The sequence below is a fragment of the Orcinus orca genome, chromosome 21, assembly GCF_937001465.1.
Source record: "Orcinus orca chromosome 21, mOrcOrc1.1, whole genome shotgun sequence".
Taxonomy (NCBI): Eukaryota; Metazoa; Chordata; class Mammalia; order Artiodactyla; family Delphinidae; genus Orcinus; species Orcinus orca.
The window spans coordinates 30055328-30068311 of NC_064579.1; the positions used below are offsets into that span (position 1 = coordinate 30055328).

Genomic DNA, 12984 nt, shown 5'->3' on the forward strand with positions numbered 1-12984 from the left:
TTTTCATAGGCATTAAAACTGTGGTGCAGTTTGAGAGAAAAATTATTTCTAATTAAGGAAAATAAATATTTAATTATTGATGTCATAGAAATGTCTCGTTTGTGTCCAAGTAGGCAATTTGACAGCTCAATTCAGTTAATTTGATCAAAAGGAAGAAACAGGCTGAAGATTAAAGTAAAAACCCTTTTCTTCTGTTTGAAACACACCTTCCACCTCCAAATTTTGACCTGAGATTTTCAGGCAGTTTCCTTACTTTCTAATTGACTGTGTCAGTGTGGAAAAAATTTAAGGGTCCAGAGAAAGATGCCTTTGACCAATATTAAAGGGAAAAAGATTTTTGATAATTGAGTTTTATTCATCTGCTGACTTCAGAAGAATTAGAAACATCTACTGAGATGTGCTGTATGTGTGGACAGTAAGACGTAATTGTGCCAATGCCAGCTGCTGTCACACATTAAAGGAGCCGCTCTCATTTCCCACCTCCTTTCTGCACTAGCTTTAAATGTGAGTATTGATTGACTTTTTTTTTCATTTAAAATGATTAAATAGAGTTTCTACTCCTTTTTAATAAGTATAATAAATTCCACTTTCTTTTTTACAGACCAATTTGTGAATTTTACATTGCTATATTTAATCCCTATGTTACTAAGAATGTCTATAGCCCTTTTTCCTAATTAGATAGTATGCTCAGAAAATGTAAACTTTTTTTGAGCTGAAAAATATTAATAATTAGAATCACATTATAAACTCACATGTTTCCCTAAATAAATAAACTTTTCAAATAACTGGCAACTTCCCTTTTCTACTAGAGATATAAGAATAACCAAGATCTTAGTCTTAAAAAGAGACAGACATTAATTAGAGTCCTGCATCTGTGCTACTTCTGTGATTTGGAAAAATTACCTAACTTCTCTTAGCTGCTGTTTCATGATTTATGAAATAGGGATAATAATGGTGGTGATTTCATGGCAGTGTTGTTTGGATGATTCTTCTTCCTCTTCTTTAAAACTGAGTTGAGTCTTTGTTAGAGGAATTACAATTTTTTAACTTATTTAAAATCTTTCTTTGTTCAGTTTTCAGTAACTATTTATTGAGAACGTATAGGTCATCAGTCATCTCAAGCCAACAGTCATCTCAAGATAACAGTCATCAATCAATGACTCTTGTCCCTAGTTTTAGTTAAGCAAAACTAACAATGAGAGCGAATTAGGGAAAAAAAAATCTCTGTGTATGTATGATGATACTAGGTTAGAATTTTAAACACAGCAAATAGTTTACCACAAATGCTCTTGGTAAGCAAGAACCTGCAGTTTAACTCCCTTATGAAATCTGTGCTTGTCATTTATATAAAGACTGAAACCAACACAGTGACTATAATTTTCTCTCAATAGAGTTAAGGTCTATCCAAACACATCAGTCTTTGAAACAATAAATAGATTCTTTATATTTTAATGCAGTAAAAATCCTTATACTCTTGTCAGATTGTTTTGTTCTTTAATGTGTGCACAATTATACTCTCTATTTTAAATTTAAACTCATAGAGTGCAAAATTTATGTACTATGTTCAGCTTTAGCTAATAATTCTATGTATATACATGCACCTAGTAAATACTAATGGATGTATTTAGTATCGTCATCCATCATTAATGGATGATAAATATAACTTGATATTTTGAACATCATGATTTTCTTAAATAGTTTTATACCATAAAGTGAATTGTTGTTGAACAACAGATGGTATTAGCTTGTATATAATTAAGCATCTAAATAATAATAAAATTCACTATGGAAACTGATGCTATACTATTAGCATATGCCTATTAAAAGAGTTGCTGGTTTTGGAGAAGATCAAAAGAATTTACATAAAGATGGCATTTAAACAAAGATGGAAATTGAAAAAATTTTTCGATTGTGTATTCAGTAAAAACTGTAATAAACAAGAGGAAATGACAAACATTTCCAACAGACAGGTCCCCATTTGCTATCTACTGGAATTCTTTAATAAGAATATTTAACAGTCCATTCCCACCAACAAGAATGGACTTCAAATAAAGCCACATTTTGAAACAATAGGTCGTTTACACCAGCATAGCAACAGTTGTAAAACAACAATTCCTATTTCTACTTCTCTTGCAGGCTATGCAAGAAAAAGGTGTAGAACTTCCTTTCTGAGAAGATCCTGGATTACAGTTTAGTACCAAATTCAAGAGAATGTTTGAGTGGATAAAAATATGACACAAAAAGTGCCTTCCTTTACAACTTTTTGTCTCAAAATATGACCAGTTTCTCTCCAGAGAATAATATTTCACTACCATGTGTAATTTAAATATTCCAACCCTGAGTCCGTTAATTAAGTGTAGACACATCTGTAGCCCCTGGACAGCATGGCTAATAACTGCAAAGTCAGACAGAAAAACTGCACAACATTTAAAGAAATAATCCCTAAACATGTGAAAAGATAAAAATTGAGGGTTTATTTTAACCTTTTAACTGAGTATATTAACCACATGGCCAGCTATCAAGGGTCTATGGAACTTAAATTGGGTCTGGGAAGACAGCAGGTCCTAACAGATTTACATCTGGTATTGAATTCATTTTACATGTTTCTATAAATAAAATGTACATACAGTGCTACAATTAAAATAAAAACCCCAATTCAGGAGTTTTAGAAATACTGAATAAAACTTGTGGACATGATCAGTACATTAAGTTGGAAAAAAATGGTATGTTTAACAGATGCATTAACTTCTGATAACTGGTATTGGTATAGAGTTCTTTTCCCACATCTGGATAAAACCTGATTTCCAACAACCATGCTTGCCAAATATTACTTAGCTAAAGATTCAGAACAAATCGCATTCCACTTGTTAAATACATATGAATGTAATAAAGTAATCCTTCAGACTGCTGGTGTTCTGTTTAATTAATGGAAGAACTATCCCTGTCGGCAGTGCAAAATAATACTTCTAAGTTTCATTCCAGAGTTGTACATTTTACTTAGGTTTAAGTGAATTTTGCAGTAAAAGACAATTTTAGGAAACACTTGAACTCCAATATGATCTGGCATGCTTTTGCTAGTCTATATGCTCATATGATTTCTTTATAAGATAACACAAACATAGAATAGCTATTTCTAAGACAGCAACACAGAATTTTAAATAATGTGGTTCATGTACGTCAGAATGAGGAAAGGAGGTTTAGGGCCCAGACTGAGCTGCTCCTTCAGTTGATACTAATGAACACATACAGTTTCTCCAGTTCTAACTCCAAGATGTCCAAGGAAAGCCCATAGATTTAGCAGTTATCTTTTCATTCCTATCTTCAGTGACACTATTCAACAACAATACCAACATTTAAATAATTTTTTGTCCATATGTTTGGCTCAAAAACAGATGACTTTCTTCTGCTTCTACTTTGGCCATCAAATAATTTACGTTCTGCAAAATCCACTTTCTACTTTTTGGTGATGTGTCTTAAACGTACAATTTCTCATGAGAAAATACACTTAAAGCATATGTTTAGGAAAGAGGTCAAGAAGACATCCGATCTGGGTAACTTTTCAAAGTCACTTAGGTATTAGTTGGGAAGGACTTCGGAGTGGTTGTTATGGATTAGCTCACTCTGGAATGCTCAGTGCATGTGGTTTTACTTTTCAACTCACGGCTGGCTTCCTCACACACGCTGATAACCTGTCCTTCATGGAACCCCATAAAATTTTTCTATGAAGTTTCTACTAAAAACTTGGGTTTTACATTACTTAAGGTACATTGTTATGTGGTTCTAACTGGTGACTTGCTGCCAAAAGATGTGTCTGGAATTTCTGGAACAAAACACTTTTTTCTTTCCCCTTCAGAAAATATCGGTAAGAAACTTCCTTTTATGTTTGAAAGCAATCTTCACATGCTCCCATTTATACTATATGGAAAATATAAAAAAACAGATAAACTCAGGAAAGAGTGTTACCTGAGTGCAAGCTTTTACAAGCTGCAAAATCAGTAAAAAGGTCAAAGGCAAATGAAAACAGTGCCATCAGGAATTTCGTGTCTTGTTCTCCTTGGTTTGTAAACCTCCTTGATAAACACTACTTAGTAGGTGCTTCACCACATTTGCTTAATTGAATTTAAATTCAAATGATCCCTTTTACCTTAAAAAATAAATCTGAGTGGGAGAAGGGCATGATATTACAAAATCAAAGGGAGAAATGGGCGGGATATCAACGACTGAATATTGGCTTTCCCTGGGTATTAGCTTCCGATCTCTCTCCTGAGACAAGAATTCTCTCAGCAGTAGCAACCACGTAACGGCTTCAAACCACATTCATCAACACGAGGTTTCCTCCCAAATCTATAGCTGGAGATCCAATCACTGCTGTAGAATTCTAGAACTATATGCCCAGTCTTCCTCTGGCATCTCCACCTAAATACCACTCAGATGCTTCAAAACCAGCCTATTCGAAACTCTGCCTTTGACTCCAAATCTGTTCCCTTTTATTTAAGTATTTAATTAGCGCCCAGCGTTCACTACGTGCCAACTACCGCGCTATTATGGCCCATGGTAATAACCAAACACAGCCTTTGCTTTCACGGGGTTTAGAGCCTGGGGAATAAAATAATCTGACAGACAGATAAGGTAATGATGCTCTATTGTATGGGTAATAAAGGGTGCTATCGGAGCACAGGACAGGATGCTGTGAAGGCGACGTTTATGTCTAGGCCTAAGGATGTGTAGAAATCAGCTTGATAAGTGGGGACGTGGTGGTGATGTGTAAGGAGGTGTTTCAAACCCAGGATGCAGTACTGGAATGACTTGGAGGTAAGACATTTTGACATAATTTAAAGAGTAAAGGAATTGGGGTATTTGTGGAAAGCAGTTTTTGCGGGAAAGAGCAGAGACGATTGAAGCTGCAGATTTAAGTAGCAGCCAGATCATGGAGGGCCCAGGAAACCATGTTAAAGGATTTACACTAAAGAAGACACCTGAAGAGGAGCGTCATTCAAAACATTTCACAACTTAGAAGGTTGGTATCAACCGATCGGAAGAGATGCTAGCCTGAGCAGTCCAATCAGAGAAGGCCAGCTTATCAATACCCTCGCGGTACGCTGGCTCCGTCGCAACGGGCAGTGTTACAGGAGAGTTTTGAGCGGCATCTGATTTCTCATTTAGAAGAGAAAAAACTCACTGCTTATAATGTGGCAAAGGGATTGGAGGGAAGTAGGGGGGAGGTATGACCTCAGTTAGTGGGCTGGTCCATGCGTCATGCCCCAGGTGATGGACGCATGCAGCCCAGATCAGAGTGGAGTCAGCAGAATGAAGACACAGACAGGTTCTAGAGACGTTTGGAAGGTAGAGTTAACAGGAATTATTGACCGGGCTTCTGGTGAAAGCAAGAATAATCAGACCGACCAACTAAAAGAACGGCATCATCTACTAAGAGAACGCTGGAAAAAGAAAAAGATTCATTGACTTTTTTGTTTATTTGTGAGGGTGGGTGGAGGTGGGAGACAGGCCGTAACTCCAGCGTGACACAGGCTGACTCTGACCTGTCTGGGGAAAGCTGAGTCACGAGGCTGAGTTGGTTGTGCGGAAACCACGAGAGAGGTCTGAGCTGGAGATAAAGATTTGGGAGTAATCACCAGGAAGGGCAGAAAGAGAAGGTGAGGAAAGAGGGTGTGTAGAGTCAGAGGCGGGTGTCCGGAGCGGAACTCGGAAGACTAAGTACTTCCTTCCCAACTGACTTCAAACTTTTAACTCCAAAATTCTGCACGTCTTTAAAAACTTGAAATGCTAAAATGAAAACTACTCTGTTGTTACACATTGTAAAGCCACTGCTATGCAGATCAGAATTTATAAGAATTGTGATTATCGCAAGTATCAAGTCTATCGAAAAAATCCAAACAAAATGTGAAAACATAAACCAACAAGAAACCAGACAGACTTCAAAAATGGCATAGGCAAATCCCGATTTTTTTTTTCATATGAGCAGGTAATTGGGAGGAAGCAGGTAAAATGAATCATAGCAACATCATAAATGTATTATAAAAGTAATCCTAAATTCTGTGAAGCATGGAGGTGAAAGGAGATTAAATACAGCTCAAGTACCATAATAATAAACAGTATTGTCTAGGACACATGTCATACTGCTGAACTGAATTATTTTAAAATATACACAATTAAAGGTATTCAAAAAAATTTATTTTAATTCCAAAATCCCTCATGTTTATTTTCTCTAACGTTGAAAAAGATAGCGTTTTCTTTTCAAGAGACTCAGAAGGCCGCCATGCCTTTGATAGAGTTTGGCTTGAATATAAAAACAGCATCATGTTTTTAAATCTTAGTATCTTTTTAAAATGAATATTACTTTCTGCAGAATACGCTACCGGCATAAGCATTTCTATTTGACCTTTAAAACGTGGCTTGGATGCCACTCTGCAAAGAGAGTTCACGAAGCATCAATTACTCTTTCGGTGATGGTCTACCATGGAAAGCACCAACTACTGGGACGTTAACTTCGTTCCCCAGAGACAAGACAAGCAAGTGTGAGCGGGACTAAGGCCCTCTGAAGGCCGCAGGGATGAAGGCGCCCGGGTGCAGGGCTCACGCAGAGCCCGGCCTACCGCCTTGCTGAGGTAGCTGGCGCTGGTGTTCGTGCACCGCTGGCCCTCGCTGTTGCAGCAGCCGCCGCATCTGTAGACGGACACGCACGGAGGCTTGAAGAAGGTGTTTGTCGCTGCTCCGAACTCCTTCCCCACATCCACGCACACTTCCCGTGGCACGCACTGGGTCTTCCTCCACTCAGTATCGATACCTGTCGGGTCACAGGGAAGGCCGTGAGTCGCACGGAAGCCGCCAAGGCGGAGACACCCACAGCAGCTGGAAGCCACTCACATCTGATTTCAGAGTGAAGAGTTAAGTACAATGCGTAACTTTAGAGGAAGAGTTGATGGGATCCTATATCGCCCCGTGAACTGGAATAGGATATAATCTTTAACAGAGCAGCTAAAGGTATTCTCTAAAAGAAAAAACAGCTAACATCCAGACGCTTTCTCAAAATGAGAATAGAATATTGATTCTACGGCCCTTATGTTTGGTTTTCTTTACTTAAGAAAACGAACATTTAACATACAGATGTTTATAAAACCCACAGAGATTCGTGCTCATTTACTATCATACGTAGCAATTTTGACGTCTCAGAGCAAACATAAACGTGTTTAATTTTTCTTTTTTAAACTGAGATGTAAATGAGAGGACGGCTTTGGTTTTGGGTTCAATTCAAAACTCATTTTCAGGCAGGCGATCTGGCAACCTCGGTAGTGTCCTGGTGATAGGTACTTGAAGTGAGAGGGTATTTTCCAGCAACTGGGACATGCATCCTGTACTTAAGCTTTTTCAGGAAAGTCAAAATCTAGTCCTTTCATGATCTCTCTTAGAATTCTGTTCCCAATGAGTCAGTGCTTTACCTATAACACTGCTGACTCTTTAAAGACTGCATTAAAAATGATGTACTTCTTAAATGTTCTAGTTTCTTTTCCCCCTATTTCCCCTCAAATAAAGTTTTGGGGAAAAAAAAGATATAAACTACTGCTATTCAACCATAAAACCATTTTGCTTGTTTGCTTTTGTTCTCAAAATAATTTGCAATCTCAAACCTTTACAGCAGTTAACATCCAACAACAGGAAGGAATTAACGTTTTGAAAGTGTCCACCTATTTATGCTATGGCATTTTGAGCAACATCATAATTTTTTGTGGCTGTAGCTTTACCAAAGTCCTGCTCTCAAGCAAGTTCCCGAAGCAACACAGAAGCAAGTAGCAGTTGATAAGGTGATTTTGGATGATTTAGAAATTAAACGTTTCTATATCCAAAGCTAAAGAAAATTTATGCGCAATTATTTTTATGATGCAGAATGTTTAAGTGATTAAACTGGTATAGTGTGTAAAATTGATCTGTATGTTTTAAAATTTTTTCCGATGGGACATCACCTCAATTAAAAAAAAAATTACAGTGTGTTGATATGCACGCACCTCCCTGTCTTTATTTTTCAAGAAATCATCTTAACCACTCACAGTGAAATCATAAAATTCTGTAGTTTGAAAATAATTCTTTATTTTGTTGTTTTATTTACTTTCGGCCCTAAAGGTATTCAGTGGTATCACAAGTGCTGAAATTAAAGGACCAGAGTGACAGCTTTCCCTGGGTTGACATGTGAAGCTTACTATATATTTTCTTCCCCATACTTACTTTTTAAGATCTCTGCGTTGTAGTGCGCTGCGGCAAACTTTAGAGTCCCTTCTGTCCTCGCATTGGCGTTGGCCTGCTCTTTACTGTGTTGCCAGCCACCTTTCCTTAACTGACACTTGTACATTTTCCAGGATTCAGGGTAGAGCAGAGTCATGAGCTCGTCTACACTGGACGCCGACCGCAGCTGCTCCTCCAGCTCTCTGCCTGCATAAGCCTGTCAAAGTGGCGTGCAAGATCGGTTACCTGTCAGAGTAGGCATGTGGGACAGATGCACCAGAAAACCTTTAGCCTTGCTTTATATCTATCTACCTATACAAATAAATAAAAATATATATATATATACATAATATATGCATTAGAAAACCTTTAGGCTTGTTATATATGTATAAATATATATGTATATATAGTTATATATGCTAAATTTCTATTAAAATATTAATTTTCCCCAAATTAACTATTCTTGGTAAAATTACATTCATCTTTTAATTTGAATCAATACAATTAAAATGAAATTAAATACCACAATTAAAATGTAAAATACATACTTAGTTTTTTTGTTTGTTTGTTTTTTGTTTTTTTGCGGTACGCGGGCCTCTCACCGTTGTGGCCTCTCCCGTCGCGGAGCACAGGCTCCGGACGCGCAGGCTCAGCAGCCATGGCTCACGGGCCCAGCCGCTCTGCGGCATGTGGGATCTTCCCGGACCGGGGCACGAACCCATGTCCCCTGCATCGGCAGACGGACTCCCAACCACTGCGCCACCAGGGAAGCCCCCTACTTGTCTTTTGATGGACAAAGTATGCATTTGGGGGACTTCATAGCTAGAAACAGAATTGACAGTTCAGGAGGTATGTATTTATAAATACGGCCAAACCATTTTCCAAAGTGATTGCACCAACTGACAATTTATACTTCCGAGGGCTGTTCCCTGGCTCCATGCCCTTGCCCACAACTAGCAGTTTTTAAACTTTAGTCACTCTCCTAAGTATGGGATACTAACTCATTGTGGTTTTAATGAGTAATGCCTGGAGGACTGATGACATTGAACACTTTCATTTTATTTGGACACGGGGTTACCCTCTCTTAAGATGTGCCAATTAAAAGGTTTTGATCCATTTCTGTTGGCTGTTTTATTTGTTGTTGATTTATAAGAGTAAGATGTATTCTGGATACAGGTTCTTTGTCAAATATGTGTATTGCAAACATCTTCCACTACGAAACTTGTAATTTTACTCTCTCAATGGTGTTTTTTGATGAAGTAAAATTCTTAATATTAATGATGTTTGAACTTTTCTTTACGGTCAGTGCTTTTGGTGTATTTAAAAAAAAATCTTTACCGCAAAGTCATGAAAATATTGTCTTCTAGAATCTTTATTATTTTACTTTTCAAACGTGGACCTACGATTAACTTAGACTTGATGTTTTAGTATAGTGTGAGGTTGAGGTCCTGATTCTCTTTTTTTCCCACATCTAATTTTAATGAAAAGCCCACACTTTTGCCATAGCACTGCACTAGTTCCTTTGCTGTGAATCATGTGACTATTTACATTGGGTCTGCTTTGGAACTTTCGTTCCACTGGTCCTTTTTCTTTTTTTAAAATTTATTTATTTATTATTTATTTATTTGTTTTTGGCTGCGTTGGGTCTTCGTTGCTGCGCGCGGGCTTTCTCTAGTTGCAGCGAGCGGGGGCTACTCTTCATTGTGGTGCGCGGGCTTCTCATTGCAGTGGCTTCTCTTTGTTGCAGAGCACGGGCTCTAGAGCGCAGGCTCAGTAGTTGTGGCGTACGGGCTTAGCTGCTGCACGGCATGTGGGATCTTCCCGGACCAGGGCTCGAACCCGTGTCCCCTGCATTGGTTTACATTAGGCACTCAAGGATAGCAATAGCTTAGTAATAGTAGTAGTGGTGGTAATAGCAGTAAACATGTGGGCAATAATTATATTAAGGGATATTCATTAAACTCCATAAAAGGTTCAGTTCTTAAAGCATACTTTAACATTAATTTCTATTCACTTAAAACCTGTGTTCCTTGTGAAATCTTGTTTTCTCCCACCACGTCTACACAGTACTTAAAATCACATAATGCATACACAGAGATACGTTTCTAACAAAATATCTAACTGAATTCTGATTTTTCTAGGACAGATCATGTTTTGGAGAACCACACATACCTCATATAGAATAACACTAAGAACATGTGTTTGGGGCACAGATATACCTGCGTTTGAATCTCACCTTCACTTACTATGAGTGTGACCTTTGAGGCTCATTTTCCCCTGTGAAATGTGACGACTGCTGTAAAAATGAGCTACTTTGAAATAAAGTATGTAAATAGCCCAGTGCTTATTTATAGTAGGTTTTTCATAAGTGTAGAAAATGCTGATATTAATAATACCCTAAGCCTCTGGTTTCCCATTTATAAATGTAGATATTAAAATGTATTGTGCAAAGCTTCTGTGTATGTAAATAAGACAGTATTTGGAGAGGTAAAGCTCATAGGAAGAAGGCTGGTACACTAAGCAGACACTTGTCCCTAATAAGATGTTTAAAATAAATACCAAAGGGAAAATTTTATGCTTTCACAACTTTTTACTGAATGACTACTCTGTGCCAAAGACTGTTCTAGGCATGCTAGTTATAACCAAGATTTCATTGAGTTTACCTGCTAGAAATGATATATAATTTTTTGAGGGCTGAGAATATTAATTATAAGATCCTCAAACTTGTTTTTTCCCAAAGAATTTGCTAATTTTAAGGCATACCTGTTTTGTATATTGCAATTACATCCAGATTAAATTTTTTGTTCCTTATGTGCTTCTATGTCTAAAAGGTTCCAGATTATTTACCAAAGTGTCGGCGGGGGTGGGGGGAATTTGTTGCTATGAAACAATGTTGAGTAAAGCAAAGTTGACTTATTTAACCAGAAGTACTGTGTCTGAAAACACAAAAATTTCATTTTGCATTTTTACTAACCTTTGAGCTCTTAAATTTCTCTTTATAATTAAAACCCATTCAAGGATTTTTTTTCAAAATAGCAGAAGCATAAATTCTAAGCATGCTTTTACTTATAAATTCATTTACTCAACTACTTATTTTTCTTTGGTACTGATTTTGGACCACAGTTGCACTCTGGCTCTGAAAGGGGTGTGCGTATGTGTGAGTGTGTGTGCGAGTCTGTGTGACAGTGTGTGTGTGTGTGTGTGAGAGTGCATGTGTGTGTGTGTGGTGGGGTATGCTGAGCATACACACTCAAGTAGGTAACCGAGCTAGAAGGATGATGAGGGTCTGCTGCGTTCAGCGCAGATGAATGATGAGAGTTCAGCGTTCCAGATCTGGAATGTTTTCTGGGGACAGGACCTCTCAGTTTTGGGGGAACCACAGCCATTCCCTTATCAAGCCAGGTACTCCTAGATCCCCAGCTGCTTACTTCAGAAACAACTCCGCTCAACCCTGATGAAGTTCTCAGTAGTCTTCCTTAGGGTGTTAGCCAGTGTCAGAATAAGTCTTCCTTTAACAGTGCTCACCACCAGTTCATTTATCCCATGCTGGTTTATTCCCATGCTAATTTCAAACCATCTCCACTTACTTCCATTCCCTCACTCCTGCATTCAGTGGACAAACCTACCTCACACTTCGTAAAGGAAACAGATGTTAAAGAGCAACTCAGATACAGAGCGAGTAAAATGTTTCTCCTCATCCTGTCCAAAGCTAGCAACCCGGGCTTCCCTGGAGGCGCAGTGGTTGGGAGTCCGCCTGCCGATGCAGGGGCGCGGGTTCGTGCCCCGGTCTGGGAAGATTCCACATGCCGCGGAGCGGCTGGGCCCGTGAGCCATGGCCACTGAGCCTGTGCATCCAGAGCCTGTGCTCCGCAACGGGAGAGGCCACAACGGTGAGAGGCCCTCATACCGCAAAAAAACCCAACCCAAACCAAACCAAAAAGCTAGCAACCCTACAGGTGCTTGGAACCATCCTGTTCTAGCAACACTACTCCTCTTGTTCAGCCTTTCTCTCGCTCTTTCTCTACTGTACTGTTCCTATTAGCATAGGAAACTGTGGTTCTCCCAGATTTTAAAAAATAAACACAAACAAAAGCATCAACAAGCAGAAGAAAACCCTGTGTAAGCCCACATCCCTACTGAGCTATTGCCATTGTTCTGTTCTCCTTCACAGCTTCCATTCTGGAATGTTCTGTCTGTATCTGTGCTTTTCCTACCTCCTAATCACTTGTCAAGGCTCCCACAATTAACCCACTGGAACTGGCTTCCCACAGCTTCTGTGCGAACCCTCTGTACCCCACCATACTTCACACCTCCGTCCTGCGGATCACCTGCTCTTATTCCAAAACCATGAGTTCTGTTTCTCCCTGAGTCACACTTTTCTGCTATTCCTTCTCCTTTAGTGGCTGTTATTATCAGTAACCTCTGCTGACTTCTCTGATACATAATCCTGAATGTGTGCATTCTCAGGGCTCAGAAATAGTTCCCTTACATCCTCCTTACACTTCTTTCTGAGTATCGTCATCCATTCCCAACCCTGAGAAAATGATTAGGTTTCTTAAGGTCTCATTCTTAACACATCTAAAACGGAATTGATGAATTTCCTCTCCAAATGCATTTCCTCCCGGGTTTTTCCCAGTTCATTAAAACTTACTAACCTATTGCTCATTCAAGAGTCTGGGAATTAACACTTATCTCTCTTTCCTTTACTCCTAAATATAATGTATCAGCCAGTACTAATAATCTTACCTC

The 12984-nt window shown here is 38.6% G+C and overlaps 1 protein-coding gene across 2 annotated transcripts in view; it reads right to left on the reverse strand.

Annotated features, from left to right (window-relative positions):
* The window catches only part of VEGFC (vascular endothelial growth factor C), a 79754-nt gene that overhangs the window by 22993 nt on the left and 43777 nt on the right, over positions 1-12984 (reverse strand). For both annotated transcript variants that reach the window (XM_004280922.3, XM_033407810.2), the window contains exons 2-3: positions 8239-8452; positions 6615-6805 (exon numbers count right to left, since the gene is read on the reverse strand). In XM_004280922.3, coding sequence (XP_004280970.1) covers positions 6615-6805; positions 8239-8452 — 405 coding nt within the window. The remainder of the gene's footprint in view (positions 1-6614; positions 6806-8238; positions 8453-12984) is intronic.